This window comes from Talpa occidentalis, unplaced genomic scaffold, assembly GCF_014898055.3.
Source record: "Talpa occidentalis isolate TD23 unplaced genomic scaffold, MPIMG_talOcc4v2.1 talOcc4.14, whole genome shotgun sequence".
Lineage (NCBI taxonomy): Eukaryota > Metazoa > Chordata > Mammalia > Eulipotyphla > Talpidae > Talpa > Talpa occidentalis.
The window spans coordinates 16,948,509-16,972,332 of NW_023601433.1; the positions used below are offsets into that span (position 1 = coordinate 16,948,509).

A 23,824-nucleotide genomic window follows, 5' to 3' on the forward strand; every position below is an offset into this window, starting at 1 on the left:
TTAAGTCTCAGCACTATGAAGCATGCTGCAGCCACTATAGCATGAGTTTGATCCGCAGCCAGGGAGGTGACCCACATGGCGCAGCAGACCTCTCTTGACTTGCCCACTGCTCCCCTCAGCAGTGTATTTCAGTTAGTCTGCCAGTTCTGCTTCCCACTCTGTCTTTGGTGAATCCGCTCACCCCCATGTCTCTGGCCTGTACCCCAGTTCTTATATGCATAAATTAAAAATAAATAAATAAACAAACAAACAAATAAATAAATAAATTCTAAAAAGTCGGGTCACTCTTCAGATAAAGCACCACAGGCCCCACCTGATACACCTCACACCAACCTCATCCATACTTTAAATATTAGTAAAACTGAACGAGTTTTAAGTAAAATTTAGTGACAATTCTAAGTCATTTTTAATATAGTGAAACAACTTTCCGATTATTATCTACACCTAACAAGAGGTCAGTAAAAGTTTGTCACAATGGTCCATCCATGGAATGTCAGAGAAAGAAAAGAAAAACCCTACGTCACTAGGTGGCGCCAGAGTGCAAACTGGTCCAACCACTGCGGAAAGTCTGCAAGTTCCTCAGTCTACTAAAAATGGATCTACCATACCACCCAGCAATTCCACTCCTAGGGATCTACCCAAAGGACACAAAAACATTGATTCAAAAGAACACCTGTGCCCCTATGTTTATTGCAGCACTGGAAACAACCCAAATGCCCAAAAATAGATGACGGGATCAAGAAGATGTGGTACATATACACCATGGATTATTACTCAGCAATCAAAAAAGATAAACTCATGCCATTTGCAGCAACGTGGATGGAGCTAGAAGGAATTATGCTCAGTGAAAGAAGCCAGAAGAAAAAAAAAAAATATCAGATGGTTTCACTTATAACAGGAATGTAGGGGAACCAAATAAGACATGAGTTTAAAAAAAATAATAACAGTACAAAACACAACGAAGCAAAAACAGACAATTATAAACCAGAGACATCCTGCAGGGGAAGAGGAGGGAGAGGGGTGAGAGGGAGGGAGGGAGGAGCACAGCAGACTGTGGTGATGGGGCACAGGTGCCTTGGGGAAGGAAATTCTATGGGGACTCAATCTGAGGGGATGGGGGAAGCAAATATTGTCTAAAAAAATGTAAAAAATGATAAATGTTAATATTAAAAAAAAAGTTAAAAAGAAAAACCTCTGGATGGATGGGTGCTCATGGGACAGAAGACTAAACAGACTTACATAAGATTTTTTATAAACCTAAAAAATAAAAAAAGACCTGCAAAGTTTAAAAAGGTACTAAAGAAACTGCCTCAAAGGGTTTTAGGTTTACATTTTATACTCACCTTGCAAGCCTTCTAAGAGTTTGGGATAACGAACATGTTCCTCTGTTCCATGCCCAAGTCTTTGGTTGTCACCTTTTCCCCATGAATAAACCTGGCCATCCTTCGTCAACGCAATAGAAAACTGACTTCCACATCGAACTTTGACCACATCCAAGTCTTGAAGCTTTTCTATCAGTTTTGGTGTTTTGCAGCCATCACTACCACCTCTTCCCAATTTCCCATAGTCACCATCTCCCCAAGACCACACTTGACCTAAAAAAATACATATTTAAGTATAAAATCACTGTACATCTTACTGGAACTTTTAAAGGACTTATCACTGGCAATCAGGATGGCTAAACATTAGCAAACATTATAATAACAATCAGAAACATTTTAAAACATCAATTATTCTATTTTTAACTCTGATGTTTAGTTAAAAAGCAAAATGTCACAGGGTCTCCCTTGTGGCACAGGGATTAAAGTCTCAGCAGTATCAAGCTATCGCTGGCCATCGCAGCCTGAGTTCGATCCCTGGCCAGGGAGTTAATCCACATGACGCAGCAGAGCTGTCTGGCCCACTGCTCTCCACAGCAGTGTATCTCAGTAGATCCACCTGCTCTGCTCCCGTTCTGTTTTGTCTCTGGTGAATCCTCTCACTCCCACACCTCTGGCCTGCACCCCAGTTCTTGTATGCACAAATAGAAATAAAATCTTTAAAAATAAAAACAGAATGCCACATAGGAAGGATGATGGCTGCTAACCAACAATCTGGCTAGGCACAAGAGAAGTCCAAGGCGTGTAACTTCTGGGCCTCTGCCGAGGACACTCCGGCCCACACTCACTCAGAGAGGAACAACAGAGCAGCTGCTTGAGGGTCACTCCTCTCCAAAGTTCACTCCCTCCAGGGAAGGGGCCCTACTTATCCTGAGCCTGCCCAGAGCAGCATCCTCCACGTACCGTTCTCAGTCACAGCAAGGGTCTGTGCATCCCCGCTCCCACAGGCCACGTCAATGACCTTTAATCCTTTGAGCCCAGCTACCAGCATTGGAATGGCCTCGTCTTCACTGGAGCCTGCAAACAGACAGGACGCGCATTAATGCCAGTCCCTCTGAAAAGGCAATGTCCCACTTCCCACCTGAGCAGGCTCAGACTAGATGTACCATGGCCCAAGCGGCCGTAGTTCCCCCGGCCCCAGGTGTAGAGCTCCCCCTCAGCAGTGATAGCTGCGCTGTATGTGCTGCCACACGCGATGTGCACCACGTGCTTCCCAGCCTGCTTTCCAGAGAAGGCAGAGATCACCTTAGGCTCCTCCAGAGGCCTGTAGAGAGAAAGGGGGAAAAGGTGAATGCCTTTCTAGGCATTTCCTAGCAAAAAAAGAAAAATGTATCACCTCGGGGCTAAACTATCAACATCAAGACACAAGTCTTTCAGATATCTTAAATCAAACAAGTAACACCTCCATTTTTTGTTAAGTGGGCCCCAACGCCAAGCCTGGAATCCAGCAGGAATATCTAAACAGTATCTGTTACAGTGTCACACAATCAAGTCCACAACTGCTTCATTGAGAGGTCAAAACATTGGCCCATCCACTTGACAGACTGCTCAGCAGGGAGAAATGAACTGACATGCCCAATGATGTGGCTGAAGCTCAGGAACTCTAAGGCAAAGAGCTAGGAATAAGATACCACACAGTGACTGGAAGATCAGTGACTGCCAGGAGCTAAAGGTGAGGAGTAAGCATGAGTGCAAAGGGGCCCAAAGAAAACAGCAGGAGCAAAGGAAACAATTGGCAGCCCTCTTTATCCTACCCCTATATATGAGAAAAGTTGAAAAACACGGGGCCTCCCTGGTGGCCTAGGGGTTAAGCCTCAGCACTATCACCACTATGGCCTGAGTTCAATTCCCAGCCAGGGAATCCCACATATGGCACAGCAGACTTCTCCTGTCTCACCAATTGCTCCCCTTAGCAGTGGATTTCAGTAAAAATACCCCTATTCTGCTCCCCACTCTGTCTCTGGTGAATCCTCTCACCCCTCACATTTCTGGCCTACCCTTTAGTTCTTTTACACAAAAATAAAGAAAAAAGTAGAAAAAAAAAGTTGGAAAAACACCAGACCACTTTTCCTTTCTATTTTTTTTAAAGTATCCTAAAAAGAAAGAGGTCAGTTACAGGAGTGGCCTGCACGTACACTGTGTCCCCGTGGCCCAGTCGTCCGCCGTCCCCACAGCCCCAGGAATACACCTCTCCCGTGGCCGCCAAGGCCAGGTAGTGGTGACCATCAGAATGCGCAGCGATTTTTACAATGTTTCTTGAGGCAAGTCCCTGGACCAGCTGTGGGGCCTAAAGAGGTGAAAATATAAAGAAAATTAGGCATCAGTTTAAGGACAATGAAAACAGTGACTATCCTCAACTACACCTCTTACTTTAACAAACCCTCTTCTGACTGAACATGACCCTCTGGCAGCTGCCCCATCTAGCACCAACACGCCCAGACCTGCCACCAGCCCCATAAGAACAGATTCCCTCATTTGTTACCGCCTGGCCCTCTGAGTCAAGCGAGTCTATTGGTTAAGTCAGTTAACATGGGCCTCCCTGGTGGTGCAAAGGGTTAAGATGCAACCTTTCAAGCTGTCCGCAGCCACTGCAGCACAAGTTCAATGCCCGGGCAGGGAGCTACCCACATGGAGCAGCAGACCTCTCCTGTCTCACCTGCTGCTCCCCTCAGCAGTGTGTTTCAGTCAATCTGTCTATTCTGTTCCCCACTCTGTCTCTGGTGAATCCTCTCACCCCCACACACCGCTGTACCCCAGTTCTTGTATGCATAAATAAATAAATCTTTTAAAAAAAAAAGTCAGTTAGCCAATGGGAACCATGACTGGCAATGAGTGTCACTGTGTGAAGTTCCTGATCTTAAATAACTAAGAAGTTCATCTGTCCCAAAATCTTGACAAAAATGATTACAATTGAGATTAAACACAACTAATAATATACAACGAATAAATACTCATAGGTCTTCAGAAATCAAAGGACTTGAAGAATGACTAGACGTCTCCACCACCCATAGTAGGGAACCTTCAGGACACCCACCAGTGTGTCACTATTGTAGGCCTGCGTGTACACGCGGCCGTTCCGAGACAAGATCAGGAAGCGCTTCTCTGCACAGGCGATCTGCATGACCCCCAGGTTGGCAAGGCCTTCACACTGAATTGGTCCGATCACATTGGCATAGTATTTCCATCCTATTAACCCCCAACCTATGACCTCTTGCAACGATCCCTGTAAGATAATAAAAGAAAACATTTTTCTTTATAGCAGCAAGAAAACTTCTTAGTGAAAAGTATGAACATCCTATGCTAAGGGCAATACTGAGTCACTATGAGGTAAGAACAAAGTAAAGAAAGAAGCTGACTTAGGGCCTTCCTGGTGGTGCAGGGGGTTAAGACACAACCTATGAAGCTGTCCGCAGCCTCCACAGCACGAGCTTGATCCCCGGCCAGGGCGCTACCCACATGGCGCAGCAGACCTCTCCTGAGTCGCCCACTGCTCCCCTCAGCAGTGTATTTCCGTCAATCTGTTCTGTTCCCCACTGTCTCAGTAAATCCTCTCCCCCCCCCCACAAAAACACACCTCTGGCCTGTACCCCAGATCTTGTATGCATAAATAAATAAATCTTTTAAAAAAAAAAAGAATGAAGCTGATTTGAAAGAACTCATATATTCCTTTAGTTAACAGCTAAGATAAAGTGACTAAACAGGTTATTTTTACACAGCATTTTATTTCATCAGGCCTTGCTAAGTAATCCACACTGTAAACACACTTTACAATGCTCAAACCAAATCAGCTTACCATTTTGCATCATAACAATGCAGAACCCTGGAAATCTAAGCACAGGCTGAGAGAAAAGTATCACTACTGTCGGTGAAGGTGAAAGGGGTCAAGTCATGTGGGAACAACTTGGCGATGGTAAAGTACACATGTGAATGTACACACAGAGAAGCAAATGTACATAAACAGCACTGAGTAGCAAACTTGTGGCAACACAAGTGTCCACCAATAGAAGACACTTAAAAAAACAATAAAGACAATAAAAAAATCATGGTACATCACACAGAGAAGACAAAGTAGGTTGTTTTTAAAAAAAATAGAGAAGCTCTGCTTTTGACACAGAAAGCTCTTCAGTATACTGTGGGTGAAAAACAAGCGACAGAAGTAGTGTGACATGCTGCTACTACATATTCATTCCAGAGAACACTGAAGGATACACACACAAGTGGGAAGCAGCAAGTAGGGAAGCCAGTAGATGGGGATGGGAGATGGAAGTGACCGTGTGTCTTTGCATTGAATTTTGATTTCTGAAGCATGTGAATAAATTATTTTTTCTGTAAAAAAATAATTTCAAAATGAAATATATGCTCTTCACGTTAAAAAATCAGGCTCTTCACCTTGGAAAACCTGGATTCAAATCCAGAGTTATTCTGTGTGACCCTGGCAAAATGCTCTTCCATCTCAGTTGACAGTTTTATTTATACAATGGCACAGCACTATGACAATCAGATACCACTGTTTATTTGTGGGTATATTTGTGTGCAGTCTCTGGGCAGGCACACTGATCTACTGGTGATGTTACTGCTATAACCAGCATTACTACAGAAAGTCCAGAGCTCTGAGTGTACAAAACGGCACCAGAACCTCTGTGAGGAAGGCAGGATGGCATGTGCTGTATGGATAAAAGCAAGCTCTCTGGAGATGTGGCTCCTGAATCTGGAACCTGGGGCAGGAAGTCCTCAACCCCTGTGGCATCAGCGTGCACCTCACTCACTCTGACCACTCACAACCCCTATACTCCAACATACTTAATGTTGTAAATCAGCTGCCCCCCAATACCAGAGAAAGTGAGTCTCCACACAGGCCCAGGACAAAGGTGTGGGAGGGGCAATGACTGCATGATAAATACCCCACACACACACAAACCTTATGAGAGGTTGGCGAGCTACACAGAGGCGGCATGCAGGGCGTGGCCAGGCGGTCCAGGTGTGCCATGACGACGACCGCGGTTTGTCGTAAGTCAATGGCGAGTTCATTGTCTTGAGGGAGAGTAAGATACCTCAGGAAACTCTCATTGGGGCTCAGAGGGCCAGACAGAAGCTAAAGAGAAGTGAACAAGCATTTTCAGAAACAGTGAAAAAAATTAAATAACACAATTAGCCTTTAACTATTCTATTTTTGGTACTCACGGTCACGCATTATCTACAGATCTGCTCCGTTTGGCTACCAAACATTAAGTGTTGCTAGGGCACTGACCCACTCATCTATACACCTACCACACAGTGGGACCTGCACGTCTATACTTTGACCACGCACACATGCACTGAGACCATGGGCAGACTCCACATGGGTCACTGACACAGCCCAGCCTCCCTGCAGGCTCACCCCCCAAGGACCTTAGGCAGAGCAAACTTCCTAGGAACACAGCACTGCGCTCATATTGGCTGTGAAAACTAAAAACAAAAACCCACTTGTTTTAAATGCTGCCCACGCTGGAGAAACCTAATGCGCTTGTATGAGATTAGCCACATCAACTGCAACTCAGCACTGACCTTCAGTATCCACCCCACACCTGCCATAATGCTGTAATTGCCAAAAGCACACTGCCCACCAACGCCAACCACCACCACTTGTTAACAAAATTCTAACTATCTTAGAATAACAGAAATGAAGAGAACGATGTAAATGCCAAGTCTCCTTATGATACATACATGGGTGTCACCCTCTGCATGAGGGGCATCTTTGCTGCAGATGATGCTCTGGAATCTTTGCAGCAAAGGGAGCAGGGGGGCACTGGTGCCCTGGGCAGAGCGTTCATTGTCAGTCTCCTGCGTCCCACTGTCCCACAACTGAAGCAACAACAGGATCGCAGATAACATTTGGCTGAAAGAGAAAAACAGATTCAGTTTCTTTGCCATGGTCTGTCAAAAATAAAATCAGACAGGGCCTCCCTGGTGGCACAAGGAGTTAAACACTGCACTGTGAAGCAATCCGCAGCCTCTGAAGCATCAGTTCGATCCCCAGCCCACCAGGGAACAACCCACATGATGCAGCAGACCTCTCCTGTCTCACCCACTAGCTCCCCTTGACAGCATGTTTCAGTCAGTCTGCCTGTTCTGTTCCCCACTTTGTCTCTGGTGAATCCTCTCACCCCCTGCATCTCTGGCCTGTACCCCAGCTCTTGTAGGCATAAATAAACAAATCTTTAAAAATAAAATAAAATCAGACAACCAAGAAAAATTGAAGAACTACTTTAGATTTGAATGGAAGCAAAAATAATGCCATGAAAATAATTCTTGGCAGTAAAATCTCACCAAGATTTTAGCACAAGACTTCTACCTTCTGTTGGTAAGAAGCATAAAGCCCGTTAAGAAGCTCAAACAGGGCCTCCCTAGTGACACAAGGGGTTAAGATACAGCCTATAAAGCTAGCCACAGCCACTGCAGCACGAATTCAATCCCCAGCCAGGGAGCTACCCACATGGAAAAGCAGACCTCTCCTGACTCACCCACTGCTCCCCTCAGCACTGTATTTCAGTCAGTCTGCCTTTTCTGTTACCCACTCTGTCTTTGGTGAATCCTCCCACCCCCCACATCTCTGGCCTGTACCCCAGCTCTTGTACACATAAATAAATAAATCTTTAAAAAAAAAAAAAAAAAGAAGCTCAAATAGCACTTGCTACAGGGAACTTTGAGGATCTTACATTCATGAATAATAATTTGAAAAATTAATTTTAATTGGGGAAAAAAGAAGTTTTGATACAACTAGAAAACTGAAAATAAAAAAAGTGAAGAAAAGCTAAGTAAGCCCAGGTATGAACAAATGAGAGAGGTCTGGGACATGGTTCTTTGATTATATAACTATGACACATTTGCTGCCATCAATAGAGATTCTATGAAATGCCACAAAATGCAGGCAATGTTTGAACACAGAAGCACAGCCTTGCAGCGCCTCACCTCAGTGTGCCTCTCTGCACAGCCAGCTCCAGCAGGATGGCCAAGGCCAGGTGCTGGTCCTGCAGAGGGATGCTCCCCGGCCCTTTGATACCAGGCGTCCCATGAACATCCCTGAAACGACAGCCATGGGTGCAGGGAGAAGGTAACATTAGCACTTAAATACTAAGGTATTAAGTTAATTATATATTCTACCATTCAGTATCAAGTTTCTGAGACTTGCTACTCATATGTATCTAGACTTAAATGTATTCAGAGACGTTAAAGTATACAAGTAACTTATAAAGATGCTGTCATTAAAAATATTATTCAGATATCATTAAATAATTATAGATTATATCAGAAGACATATTTCAAGTTTCTGTAGCATAAATTTATTTACATCACTCTTCAAAAGAAGTAGAAAAATGTTTAGATATGTTTCCAGTTTCAATGAAGTGTGAGGCTGTTTGAGTATCAACGTTACTCTACAGAACTAGACAACCAAGTTCTAAAACCTCCTGAGAATCCATAGGTAAAACATCTAAGTTATCTTTGATTAAAGAAATCATTTTAATTGCTCCACAACAAAAATTAACATGTATCCTTAACTCAAGATGGGAGAAAAAGGATCCTTCAACATCACCATTACAGTTGAAGTTTTTAAATTAATTCCAGATCTATTTTCAGGACCTCAACCCTAAACCCCAAAGCAGTTCATTGGCACAGAGACCGCCGGTGTCCCTGCTCACCGGAAAGGGCACAGCAGTGACCTCGCATGAGGAGATGGAGAAGGGACTCACTTTTCCTCTACATTTCTCTTTGCTGTTAATTTTTTTATTGAGAAAACACATTTTCTTTAAATTTAAAAACCATCACCAAAATGCATAGCACCCAAGACCAAAGTCCACGGTTTTCCTTAAGGAAAATGATTCACATTCAAGTATTTTCACACTAAAAAGATCTTGATCTTGAGTAGCTCTTTAGTTCCATGTTGTCTATTAAGGCAATACCCATCACTCAGAACCGTGGCACCCACATTCTCAACAAGGCACACATGGGTGCTCTAACACTTCTAAGTGACTGATCCCCAAATCATAAAATATCTGACAAAAATAGGTTACAAAGGCATTTCCCATTCCATTCAATATGACACCTTCCGAAGGGTCCAACAGAGTGTCAAAAGTCAAACATGAAAAAGCTGAGGACCAGGATCTAGCATCAAAGGGCTGAGGTTGTGCTGGAAACACAGTGCAGGAACCAACCTACCGAGTCTCTTAGCTCGAGAGAGAGGAGGGCGAAAGGAGACTGTGAAGATGGGAATGGAAGGAACTCACCCTGTCACGACAGACCTGAGGAACCTGGTTGCTCTCTCCACCACCTCCAGCCACACAGAGGACACTGTGCTCTCATCGAAGAGTGAGGCCTCGGGCAGGGCTCTCAGGGCATCCAGGGACTCCTGCAGCAGCTCACTGCAGAGGTCCGCATCCTCCCCTAGGCACACACAAGCAGCAGAGAAGGCACCCACTCCCTGGCAGCACGGAAGAGCCAAGCTACCCGACTTTCCCAGTGGGGCCTCCTCCCCTCAGCCTGAGAGGACACCACTGCCACGTTTTCAACTCTTAGTTTCCTCTCAAAGAGCTATTCCAAGACTCTAGAGACTAAAATTTAATCTAGTTGCCTCAAAATAGTCCTTTTATAACTCTCACACAAGCAATTCCTACTCTTCTAGAAAATAAAACAATAAGGAGGCACTCCACTGCGGTGGTATACCAGATGTGTGTGTATTCAACACTCTTTTTAAAAGAAGCACAGACCTGAAAGTCAAATAGATTCTGAAGTCTCTCATTTACACTCAAAGAACAAGGAGGCACAGAGAGCATATGGGATGGGCCCAGGGGCTCACGGTGCAGAGATGCGGGGCGAACCCACGTCTCCCCATGGAGGAGGGAGACACATACCTGAGCGCCAGGCCCGACGCAAGAAGGCGAAGGCGAAGGAGAGGGCTGCTCGGGACCCGACTCTCGCAAGTCCTTCCACACCTTTGCCTGTGGGCCGGGAGCTGCAGAGGACACACAGGAGTGGTGAGAAGTGCGCAAATACCAAAATAAAATCATGATCACAAACAGATTTGTATCACAGGTGATCAATGGTATTCTTTAGGCAACAGAATCACACGTGACTTTTAAGTTTTGTTGTTTAAACTACGTCATTTGTAAAGGAAGTTTCCTCCTTAAGGTAAAAAAATTATAAAGAATTTTCAACAACTCAGAAACATGCTCATGAAATAAGCTCAGGGAGATGGTGTGGTGTGGGGTTGGTGAGGGCAGATGCAAGTAGAAAGTAAACAGATACATAAGCCAAGGGCAGGGGGAGCTCATGTAGGAAAGAAAAGGCAGGTAAGGATCACTCAGAGAATAAATAGAACAACCGTCTAAGACTATGGGTCTCCAGAATCTAGACATTTGGCCATATTTACTTTGGTTCTTTCCCCTTTTTGAAAGGTCCACATGGCTGCCAGATACAGAGGCCCTATGCACTTGTCCTCCTTCCTCCCCCTACCCTGCTGAGGCTGCCTCTCCTACCTATAATGTTCATCATTCCCAAGTGTTTTACTTTTTTATTATGTAGATGTGCTAATTTAAAAAGACATGGCTTCCAGAAAGAAAAAGAAAAATACCGGACGGTCTCACTCATAGCAGGAATCTAGAACACTTAAATAAGGGACCAGGAAAAAGAATAACTATAAGAAAGAAAATATCAAAATCAACAAACAACTGTGAACCAGAGACACTCTATGGGGGTGGGGGGTGGGGAAAGGAGGGCTTGGGGTCAAAATAAGGGGGTTGTAATTGTATGGGGAATATAAAAATAAAATTTAAATAAAAATAAATAAAAGACATGGCTTCATTTTGCATGTTTTTAAATTACACAAATGGTTTACCCTAAAAATTATTTCAAAAAATTTAGGGCCTCCCTAGTGGCGCAAGGGGTTAAGATGCAACCTATGAAGCTATCTGCAGCCACTGCAGCACAAGTTCAATTCCCGGCCAGGGAGCAACCCACAGCAGACCTCTTCTGTCTCACCCACTGCTCCCCTCAGCAGTGTATTTCAGTCAATCTGCCTGTTCTGTTCCCGACTCTGTCTCTGGTGAATCCTCTCACCCCCTACACCTCTGGCCTGTACCCCAGCTCTTGTATGCATAAATAAATAAATCTTTTGAAAAAATAAGAAATGCTTGGGCCTCCCCTGGTGGCGCAGCGGTTAAGCGCTGGGCTGCGAGGCTGCCTGCAGCCTCTGCAGTGCTGGTTCGTTCCATGGCCGCCAGCGAGGGTCCCACAAAAAAAAAAAAAAAAGAAGAAGAAGAAGAAATGCTATTAAAAATGGGTAACGAAAATGAGAGAAAAAACGGATAATGACATGGAATGATCTCAAGGCACAGTGTCAGGTAAAGTGAGCAGTGAAGAATACGGGACCCCACTGTGGCAGCCAGATGCTCCTCTGTGCCTAGTGATGGGACGCTCAGGAGGAGACACAAGAAACTGATCAGTTCCTGGGAGACAAGAATCAGAGATTTCAATTTTACTTCTGAGTAAGAGATATAAACATTACAAGATACAGATGTGTAAGCCTTGCAATCTTTAAGACAGAAAGCACACATACAGTCTATTCAGATGAGGGTGCCTGAGTGCCCTTTGAAAAAGCTGCCCCAGAAGTAGCACAATACTGAGATTCCCCTGAAATAATTGGGATCTTACCCCTGCAGAAGAGCTGAGCAGTCCCAAATCTGTACAGTGTAAGAACTGTTAAATCTTCAATATGCAGCTCTTTTACAGATGTGCAAGAGGGAAAAAAAGAAATAGCTTGGACCTACTCCCATCTGCACCTGTCAACTATCCAACCCAAAGTTGGTTCCACAAAAATGGCAAACTCCCCACTAGTTAATAAATTGAGAAATGAGGAAAAAAAATCCACAAAAGTTTAGAAACATCACTACATATCACTGTGGTGAGGGACATCCACATATCTGATAAATCACATGAAACATGTATGCACACGCATGCACACACACAAAGTTGAGAGCTTATAAAACATGGGAAATCAGAACAGGACACATAAAAAGACAGCCTGGTTGTGATACTGAGCTATAATCTGCCAGTGGCTACCATGAGAGAAACTGGATAGAGGAGGTACAGTCTCTCTGCACGGCTTCTTACAGCTGCAAGTGAATCTACAATTATCTCAAAATAAAAAGGTATGTTTTAATTTTGCAAATTTCCTCCATTTGATGAGAGATAGATTTCAATTAATCCATCGGCCTTTATGTCACCACAAAGAAAAAGATACAAAGGAAAATCAGCTGGGCTCTGGGTCACTTTTGCATTACAGGAAATTTATTGATTTAACGAACACACAGGCATGGGTGGAGAATCTAGAATCTACCACCCATATAGGCAGAACCCCTCTATGATCAGTGACCAGCATAGAGTCACTCACCCTCCAGAGTAGAAGGAAGGAGTGAAAGGTGCTGCTGGCTATAGTGAAACAGGCAGGAATTCTCCCCTGTCACTGATATAATTCATCTTAAAACTACTTCCCAAACAGGGCCTCCCCTGGTGACCTCCCCTGGTGGTTGAGCACTGGGCTGCGAAGCTGTCCGCAGACTGCAGCGCTGGTTCGATCCCCGGCCGCCGGCAAGAGTCCCACATGGCGCGCAGACCTCTCCTGCCACGCCCGCTGCTCCCCTCAGCAGTGTACTTCGGTCCTTCTGCCTGCTCTGCTCCCCGCTCTGGCTCTGGTGAATTCTCTCACCCTCCCGCACTTCTGACTGTACCCAGTGCTTGTATAAATAAATAAATCTTTAAAAAAAAAAAAAAAAAAAACTACTTCCCAAATATATGACATGTAATATGATTTCAACTAGCTTTAGAAAGAAAAAAAAAAAAAAAACCCAAGAAAATATGCTAGATTTAACACTTCTTTTCTCTGGGAGGTAAGATGATTTTTTATTTTTACCCCTGCTTCTTTCTACCTCCTGTACTTTCCATATGTTCCTTAGGGAGCTAGTTAATATTACACTCACACAAAGCCAACTACATAAAATATGGGTTCTATGTAGAAATCATTTAGTCTACTCTCATGAGAACAAAAGTCTGGTAGACAGCAACAAATGCAATTTTACACAAAGCCTTAATTTATGCATGCTGGTGACTATTAGTTAATGCCTCAGAAAATCTGCTGATGTATAGCAACATACTAAAAACTATATGCCTAAAAGCATCATCTAATAAAATACAAAAGCCATATTAGGAAGGAAAAAATGAAACACCTAAACTAGCTATGAGTAAATATTACAATCTATTTCTTATCCAAAGCAAAACAAAAAGAATGTAAGGTTCCCATCCCATTTTCAAGTATAGACATCTAAACCTCTGGCTGGCTTCTAAAGTTACTGACAGAATAGGACCTTTAAAATAATGACACTGACTATACTGCATGACCTATATGCCCAGCGTGCACAAATAATGTATCAGCTAAACAAATCACTACATGAGCAAATTGGCAACGCCATTCTCCACATTTCAGGAAATAAATGAAAACGGAAACAAGGGAAAAGGAAAATGTCATAGATGACCCTATTTTTAAAGTCTAAATTAAGCTTTCCTAAACAAAGCAGTCTGAATTTTATATTTGGCTGGTATCAGAACTCTTCTTGTTCACAATATTACCTTTTTTTGTCCACAGGAGGCACAGAAATGCTGCTTTTCCACTTAACTTTGACATTCTCCTGGAAAACAGTTCTATTCAAGGCAATGAAATATCGCTCCAAAATGACCAGCCTCTGCTTGAGTCTCAGAGCTGACAGGGTGGTGGTGGCCGACTGGACGGCCAGAGCCTGCTGCTCTTTCACCAATACAGAGAGACACTCTTTCAGCTCATTCACATCTGGAAAAAGAAAACATCACAGAGAGATGCTTCTTCAGCTTATTCACATCTAGAAACAAGGCAGAGATATCCCACCTCTCAGGATCTACAGCAGTTTGTTGCAAGGTGGAGAAAATGCTTAATAGTAACAGGTAACACTTGGGTGCTTAGGATGTACCAAAAGTGGTTGTAAAAACTTTTGACCCATCTTAGCTCATCACCTCTCACTGCCACCATCAAGCAGTAGCGCTGTACACTTACGGAGGAGGCAACTGAGACACAGAGAACTTGTTCAAGGTCACCCCAAGAAGGTCCCCAGTGGTACTAGGGACAGACCACTCCTAGTTTCTATGATATACAATTGTGGTGAGTTCTGTATATAATGTATGTATTACACCTAGACAAACCACTCAAAAGCTATACAAAAAGGTATACTCAAAACCACTATAAATAAATAAAAATGAAACTTGAAAAAATGGAAAAGAAAACACGAAAGGGCAAATGTCTATGATTCTATTTATATATACTCAGATTAATCAAAATCCTAAAACAGTAGCTTCTAGACTAAGGAGTAAAGAAAGAATAAAAGGGATGTTATTGTTGTAAGCTTTCAGTCTGGGAAGACGATAAGGTTCTGGAACAGAGGTGATGGATGCACTGAACTGTACATTTAAAAATGAGAGAAGTGGTAAATTGCATGTTACACATATTTTACCACAATATTAAAAAAGTCTGAATTAATTTGTTTTTAATTCCATGACCCAAAAAAGTCCATCTTGATAACCAGAAAAGGAGGGCCACTCAAGCTTTCCAAAGCACCACAATCCCAGAAGATGCTAATACCTGGCTGCTTGCCCCACACCCAGCTCTCTAGGATTGCCTTGGCCTTATATGCAGGCACAGGAGTTTCTTCTTCATCCTTTTTCTCTTTATCATTCAGATCCTCTTTCTTTGTTCCACTTTGAGAGTCAACGCCATCATCTGGAAAATTAAATTATTTTTAAATCTGTAAATTACTTTTCAAAATAACATCCTCTTGTCTCTGCAAATGACCCTCCCAGAAATGGTAATTCAGTTACAATACATATTATTAACAGAAAGTTTGATGATTTAAAAAAAAATTACATGAATCATCACTGTAATAGGCTCAACGTGATTTACAAGGTGAGGAACAATCCGGTAGTAACCCTTTTAACAAAGAAACCATTTTATCAAATTCTTCTTTGAAGAACAGCTTGCAAAATGATATTTCATCAATTTCCTACATGTCACAACTAAGACCCTTGGTCTTGACATTTAACTTTTATCCAGTGATTAACTGCTGTATGTCCACAGGAATATAACCCAACAATCATTTTAGGCTTTATACAATGCCCCACTCCACCATCAACTAGAACCACTGCTACACAGAACTCCTGCCACTGACAGAAATCAAGAGCACTGGGACCCTTGGGCCTCCCCTGGTGGCGCAGGAGGTTGAGCACCACGCTGTGAAGCTGTCCGCAGCCTCTCCAGCACCGGTTCGATCCTGGCCGGCCGGTGAGGGTCCCACATGGTGAGGGTCCCACATGGCGCGGCAGACCTCTCCTGTCTCACCCGCTGCTCCCCTCAGCAGTGTATTTCGTCAGTCTGCCTGTTCTGTTCCCCACTCTGTCTCTGGTGAGTCCTCTCACCCTCCCACAAATCTGGCCTGTACCCCGTTCTTATATAAATAAATAAATCAAAAAAAAAAAAAAAGAGCACTGGTACCCAAGAGAAAAACTCAGAATTATGACTGTGGGTCTCTGATAATTTAAAATTTCAGTCAAAAACAAATGCCACAAAACTACTTACACAACCACGTGAAGGGAGAACAAATCTTAATCTTCACATGTAAACATGTTCCCTTCTAGGCAGCCTTTACCATATGAATTATTTTCTAAATGACATAATTACAAATATACACCTAAATCTGTGAGATTATATCATATTGCAAAAAGTAAGACATATCTAAAAGCATCTAAACCAACAAGTGACACGAAATTCCTGTATTCTGTAAGAAAAATCAGGCATTTGATAGAAAGAAGAAACCGCAAATAGCTAATGCTATTTGAGATAGCATTAGCTATCTTAGTTTGAGATATCATTAGTTTGAGATAACTCAAACTCACTCTTAGAAACATAAATTAAGACCATAAAATACAGGCCTCCCTCGTGGCGCAAGGGGTTAAGAGGCAGCACTATGAAGCTATCCACAGCCACTGCAGCACAAGTTTAATCCCCAGCCAGGGAGATAACCTACATGCCACATCAAACCTCACCTAACTCGTGCACTGCTCCCCTCAGCAGTGTATTTCAGTCAATGCACCTTTCCTGTTCCCCACTCTGTCTCTGGTGAATCCTCTCAACCCCCGCATCTCTGACCTGTACCCCAGTTCTTATATGCATAAATAAATAAAAAATAAAATAAAATAATAATTTACACTCACCAAATCGGAGATTGTTAGAAAGCTAAAAAGTAAGCTCAGTGACAGGGTTTTTACCCCGTTTCATCCGATTTCATTTACTGACTATCCCAAGTGCCTGGACATGTGTCAGCGAGTAAGCCCTGGATGATCTGCTCAATAACCAAGCAGTGCCAGGTGTTGGTAGAAACATGGGTTTGGAAGCACATACTTCAGCACTCCTGGCAGGAGGGGAACCCACAATTAGACCAGGGTGCAACCTGAGTTATGAGGCGCTCTTCTAGGTGCTACAGGCCCACCAGGGTACCTTGGAGGTGGCCCATCATCAGAAGCGTGAAGCACTGAAATGCAAAATGGTTTAACATACCCTGGGTGCAACTTAACAACTAAGTGCTTCACAGCACCAGCAGCAAACTGTGGCTAAGGAACCGCACATTCCATTCACATAAACCAAAGCACACGTAGAGCACATATTGTATATGTGAAGCCATAAAAACAGAAGGGCATACAAACATGTTAAAAAGGAAAACTGTTCAAAGGATCTTAGAAATGGTGGGCTAGGAATTGAGGAGTGAGAGGAGCCAGGTGACCCTCTGCCCTTGAGTCCCAAGACAGGCTCAGTCACCAGCACATTCCTGGGTCCCATTCTTGAACCCTCCTAACACAGCTCTGGTTAACACCACCTCTCATGTTTACAGAAATACCCAAACTCCTTGGAATTAAATACACATTACAAAAGTAAAAGCATATAGCACCTCTAAATTAAGTTCTACAGATCTACTTAAAACATAGGAAAGGTTCTTAACCCTCATGATGTAACAGAAGCACAGGGTGAGGGGCTTTGAGAGACAGACACACACACACACACACACATATTTTTCACACACACACACACACACACACACATATTTTTCACACACACACACACACACACACATATTTTTAACCCCATGCCTGAATTCCAGTACCTGAGATTCTGATTTAGTGAGTCTGGGCAGCAGCATTATTAAGTTCCCAGATATATTTTTTTAATTATTATTGAATGTTAATTTTTAATATTCAGCCAGGATTAAGAACCACTGGCCTAAAAAATAAAAATTTTACTAAGACAAGGCGTTGCAACTGACTGAACTACAGTGGAAGTTTAACATACTAAAGCCACTCTTAACAGAATAAATTAAGGCCACACAGAAGCCTACAAAGTTTTCAAAAAACAAGACGAATGAGAGAAAGGACAAGTCACCGTTGCACTCATGTTTTTGACAAACTACTTATCTTTTTACTAAAAATAATGAAATAATTGCTATTGAATTTTATGACTAAGAACAGGGGGTTGTTAATTTTTTAACTTTGCTCAAGGATGAGAAAAATGTCCTAAACAAAAAACCTCTCAGAATTCAACCCCAGACAAGCTGTTATGCATTAGGTCAGTTAGCTTCTCTGAACCTCAATTCTGCCATCAGTGAAAACTCAAAGCCCACCTCCAATGGCTACATGAAGTTACTACACCTGTGTGGAGGGACTATATGGGGAGGGGCAGCGACTTGGTGCTGTTTCCATGAGTCAACCATCCACAACTCACTGGACATAGTGAGTGTGACCTTACATGAGACAGACCTGATCCTGGAGAGAGGGAGTGGCACGGCCTGAAGAGGAGGGCCACCACGACTCCAAAGCCACCAAATGCATTCCTCTGTTGAAGAAGGTTCACTTATTTTTTGTTTTACTTTAATCACTACCTTTAAAAAAGCATGTTCACTATCATTTGCTCCTTAAAATAGACTATAAAAAAAAACTATGGGTAACATATATATTAGTCAAGGATCTCTACAAAAACAAAATCAACAAAATGGTGGCATGTGTGTGTGCGTGAGTACACATTTATACATACAAGTGCATGTGTGTGAACATATGCACATACATACACACACATGGGTTAAGGTAATGGAGGAACTGGCGCACAGTCTTGTGGAGGTGCAAGTCCAAAATGTGCACAGCAGACCTGCAGGCTAGAGACCCAGAGAGCAGCTGACTGGCAGTTTAAACCAAACGCAGTGAGTTGGCAGAAATCCTACTTACTGGAGGAGAAGTCAGTGTTTTTTCTATTTAGTAGTTTGGCTCTTCAACTGATTGGATGAGGCCCACCCACATACGGAGGATAATCTGTTTTACCCAAGTCCATGGATTTAAATGTGAATCTCATCCAGCTGACACATTCACCAAAAAAAAATTCATAATATTTGACCAATATCAAGGTACCATGGACTAGTCAATATACAGATAAAATTAACCAGCACACTAAGGATCATAATTAACCAAATATTATTAAAAATAGCTATTATATATGTTTTCGTAGGAGAATGAAATTTGTTTTTTAGTTACAGGGAAGTACAAGCACAAATTGAAGAGATTTTGGTTGTGAAAACTTTCTAATGGCACACAAACAAGGAAGTGGCCGTTCAAACACCTTGACTCATCTGTACTGTAAAGACACAGTGCAACATTCATTATTTCTAGTTCACTTTATTACAAATGTAACACTGGTAATATGACCTCACAAAAAACATCTGCATGGCTTCCCCTGGTGGCACAGCAGTTGAGCGCTGGGCTGCGAAGTTGCCCAGAGCCTCTGCAGTGCCGGTTCGATCCCCGGCCACCGGCGAGGGTCCCACATGGCACGCAGACCTCTCCTGCCGCGCCCACTGCTCCCCTGAGCAGTGTATTTGCTTGTATAAATAAATAAATCTTTAAAAAAAAAAAATCTGCAGCAACAGATTAAGGACAAAGATTCCTGAGGTCATTTAATAGGAAAATTAGTCTCAAATGAAAAATATAAAGTCATCTTACCAAATCAATTATGGGATTTTTAAAAGATGCAGAAATAAAATTTACAAAGAATACTCTGTAGAGCAAAGCAGCTCAAAGCACCCATCTGAGTGACACAATAAAGAACATGTCAGTGTCCCATCCTCCCCAGGACAGTCTGCTCAGCGCCAGTTGGCCTAAAGGTACGAGGTAGCAGGAGGCCGCTCACTGATTCATTACACAGACGCTCACCAGACTCCTGCTGTGTGCCCTGTGCCCGCTTGATGCTATGGTGCACAACAACAGAGCCAACCCCCGTGGGTCATGGCTAAGTGCAGAGTTGTTCCAAGGCAGGGTGAGGAGCATGAGCAAGCAATGGAGGGTGAAGGAGTAGGAAGCATAATAAATGAGGCAGGGCCAGGGAGAGGTACGTGAAGAAGGCAGATGAGGCAGGTGAGTGAGACACGCAGGATGAGGGACTGAACACAGGGCCTGGTACAGGATCTCAGGAACCCTCCCTGGAAGTTTCCCGAATCACTCTGCTCTGTTTTCTTCCCACTGCCAGCTTTCAACCATTGCCCCAGTTAGAACAGAAACTCCAGAAATGCGGGGGCCATGCCTGATTCACTCACCATCATCTGGCTCATTCATCCAGTACCTACAACCCCCTCACTGACAGACACCCCCCAAGTCAGGTGAACCAATGAACAAATCAATGAATGACCTGCACAACAAGGCTCAACTCAGTGTCTCCCTGGGAGACACATTTCAGCAAAGTTCCTGGGACCGCAGAGGGAGAAAGAGCTGGAAGAGCTGACAGAGACAGGAAGGAAGTTACGATTCCGGCAATACCCATGATGGCTCATGGCCACGAGCAGCTGCCCACAGGCTCGGGTGCTGCATTCTGAGCATGGTCCTCGCCCATTCACAAAAGCTTCCTCCATTCTATGGACTTGGGTGCAGAGGGTAGATTTAATGATTTCACAGGATAAAGGAAAGTCAAGCCAAATGTTGAGGCTTAGATGCTAAATGCTGTACTTTCACACTTTTTGTACATTTCTTCTAGTTCTATATGGTTTTCTTTTTATTCAAAATAAATTACGTATTTCATATGTGTACTATATCCCATATATAAGCTCTGGAAAGATGTTAAAAGTCCGTGTCTGCAGAACAGGCCTGGAAAGAAACTTACTCCTTACTGAAACTCTGCTTAATCCGTTGAAATCTCTTAATGGATGACTTTTTTTAAAGCTTTATTGTTGTTTAGTTAATGCATAGAACAACTGGGGGGGGGGCCTCCCTGGTGGCGCAAGGGGTTAAGCACAGCACTATGAAGCTGTCTGCAGCCTCTGCAGTACGAGTTCGATCCCCCAGCCGGCCAGGGAGCTACCCACATGGCGCAGCAGACCTCTCCTGTCTCACCCGCTGCTCCCCTCAGCAGTGGATTTCAGTCAGTCTGCCTGTTCTGCTCCCCGCTCTGTCTCTGGTGAATCCTCTCACCCCCCGCATCTCTGGCCTGAACCCCAGCTCCTGTATGCATAAATAAATCTTCAAAAAAAAAAAAAAGAACTGGGGTGTCAGCCAGGGGAGGGGGGAGTGTGAGAGGATTCACCAGAGACAGAGTGGGGAACAGAACAGGTGGATCTATTGAAATACACTGCTGAGGGGAGCAGTGGGTGAGACAGGAGAGGTCTGCTGCGCCATATGGGTCAGCTCCCTGGCCAGGGATCGAACTCATGCTGTAGTGGCTGGCAGCAGCTTGATAGTGCTGAGACTTAACCCCATGCACCACCGTGGAGGCCCCAAGATTGAGTCTTTTTTTTTTTTTAATTTTCTAGAGGCATGTCTTATTTATTTATTTATTTATTTATTTATTATTTGTTTGTTTGTTTGTTTGTTTGGTTTATACATGCACTGGGTACAGTCAGAAGCGTGGGAGGGTGAGAGAATTCACCAGAGCCAGAGTGGGGAGCAGAGCAGGCAGAAGGACCGAAGTACACTGCTGAGGGGAGCAGCGGGCGGCAGGAGAGGTCTGCTCACCATGTGGGACCCTCCTCCGGTGGCCGGGGAGCAGCCGGGGATCGAACCAGCTGCAGAGGCTGCAGGCAGCTTCGCAACCCAGGGCTCAACCGCTGCGCCACCGGGGAGGCCCCCAGATTGAGTCATTTTTAAAAGCTAAATTTTTTTAAAGTTCTAACACTGAATTTAAAAATAAATATGTGACACAAAAGATTTGAATTCATTCCTGCTGCAACTCCTCTAGTCAAAAGCAAAAGCAGGCAGGCCCTCACAAGCTGGCTTTACGCAGGAGCGTGACCAGCATTCATGCTAGAACTGCACCTCCTGTGTGCCAGTGGCGGCACTGTGCCCAGTGCAGGGGGCTAATGGGGACAAGAAAACTCATGAACAGGACGCTGACCCCCTGCCTGCATTTAACCAACCACTGTGAGAACCACAAAGCTTTCAGCAGTGCACACTGGGATCCAGGAACTGTTCTGCACACGTCATGGAAATCATAAATTAACTCAATAGCTCCGTGAAGTAAGTGTGCTGTTTCATCAATAGCCAGATACAAATTTTGCAAAGTTCAGCATGTACAAATGAGTTGCATTAGATTTATAGGCAACACCTTCTCTTCTTGTAATAAGTAATAGTAACTTACCTCTGAGGCATCTCAGGCTTTACTGAAATACACTCTGGCCACCTGGCTGTGCAGAAGCGTCTACCCTGTCCAGAGGCTTGGGCTGATTAGGAAGGCCCTGCTGGCCTGAGGGTCTGTGCACCTCACAAGCCAACTGCAAGGCCAGACACCAAAATGGTGACCAGATTTGTTTTAGGGTAAAAGCTATAGTGGAGCTTTGTATGATTAAAAATAATTCCCTGGTGGTGCAAGTGGTTAAGACGCAACCTATGAAGCAATCCACAACCACTGGAGCACGAGTTAGATCCCCAGCCAGGGAGCAACCCACATGGCACAGCAGACCTCTCCTGACTCACCCGCTGCTCCCCTCAGCAGTGTATTTCAATCAGTCTGCCTGTTCTATTCCCCACTCTGTCTCTAGTGGATCCTCCCACCGCCCACACCTCTGGCCTGTACCCCAGTTCTTGTATGCATAAATAAATAAATCTTAAAAAAATAATAATAATAGTAATAATAATTCAGGCTCATTCAACAGAAAACCTGTAAAGTTGATATCAAATACCACTCTAAGTGTCCTTTGCTATGTATGTATCTTTTCTTAGAGCTGAAAGGGTTTACTAAATTAATCATGAAGTCTATTAAATATGGTGCTACTCCTACTGACTGGTTTAAAAAGACCAGTGAGCTTATATAATCTAATAAAACAGAAATCAAGAATCCCCAGAAATAACAGTACAAAACACAACAAAGCAAAAATGGACAATTATAAATCAGAGACATCCTGCAGGGGAGGAGGAGGGAGAGGGATCAGACGGAGGGAGAGAGACAGGGTGGAGCACAGGGGACTGAGGTGAGGGTGCACGGGTGCATTGGGGAAGGAAACTCTATGGGGACTACACCTGAGGGGGTGGGGAGAAGCAAATACTGTTTAAAAATGAACAATGATAAATGATGTAAAAAGTTAAAAAAAAAAAAAAGTAGAGAGAAAAAAAGAAAAAGAATCCCCAGAAAGAAATAAACTTCTAATACTTTAAATATTGGCCAGCCTTTTGGAGGGAGGAGGGGGGAGTTCTCTTGGCAGTGAAACTCTTTTTTTTTTTAATTTTTTTTATTTAGGCATGTTTTATTTATTTATTTGTTTGTTTGTTTTGTTTATACAAGCACTGGGTACAGTCAGAAGTGCAGGAGGGTGAGAGAATTCACCAGAGCCAGAGCAGGGATCAGAGCAGGCAGAAGGACCGAGGAACACTGCTGAGGGGAGCAGCGGGCGGCAGGAGGGATCTGCGCGCCATGTGGGACCCTCCTCCAGTGGCCTGGGAGCAGCCGGGGATCGAACCGGCGTCGCAGAGGCCGCGGGCAGCTTTGCAACCCAGCGCTCAACCACTGCGCCACCGGGGAGGCCCGGCAGTGAAACTCTTATGCAGGGTTGATGGGAACGTAAATCACTGCAACTACTATGGAAGAATGCATGGAGGTTTCTAAAAAAAATTAAAAAAAGAATAACATCCAACAATCCCTTTCCTGGGTATATATACAAATGAAAACACTAAGTCAAAAAGATATTGGTGCCCCTATGTTTCATGCATCATTATTCACTACAGTCAAGACATGGAAATAACCTGTGTTCATCAATGAATGAAAGGATAAAGATGTCCAGAAAAACAGCAGGAAATCCTGCCACTTACAGCAATGTGAATCAGCCTCA

General features: G+C 43.7%; 1 protein-coding gene across 5 annotated transcripts in view; it reads right to left on the reverse strand.

Annotated features, from left to right (window-relative positions):
* The window catches only part of HERC2 (HECT and RLD domain containing E3 ubiquitin protein ligase 2), a 160,850-nt gene that overhangs the window by 112,028 nt on the left and 24,998 nt on the right, over positions 1-23,824 (reverse strand). For all 5 annotated transcript variants that reach the window (XM_037510126.1, XM_037510129.2, XM_037510127.2 and 2 more), the window contains 12 exons: positions 15,073-15,210; positions 14,034-14,250; positions 10,265-10,365; positions 9,641-9,797; positions 8,328-8,438; positions 7,083-7,254; positions 6,298-6,471; positions 4,414-4,602; positions 3,515-3,666; positions 2,486-2,643; positions 2,283-2,396; positions 1,344-1,595 (listed from right to left, as the gene is read on the reverse strand). In XM_037510126.1, coding sequence (XP_037366023.1) covers positions 1,344-1,595; positions 2,283-2,396; positions 2,486-2,643; positions 3,515-3,666; positions 4,414-4,602; positions 6,298-6,471; positions 7,083-7,254; positions 8,328-8,438; positions 9,641-9,797; positions 10,265-10,365; positions 14,034-14,250; positions 15,073-15,210 — 1,935 coding nt within the window. The remainder of the gene's footprint in view (positions 1-1,343; positions 1,596-2,282; positions 2,397-2,485; positions 2,644-3,514; positions 3,667-4,413; positions 4,603-6,297; positions 6,472-7,082; positions 7,255-8,327; positions 8,439-9,640; positions 9,798-10,264; positions 10,366-14,033; positions 14,251-15,072; positions 15,211-23,824) is intronic.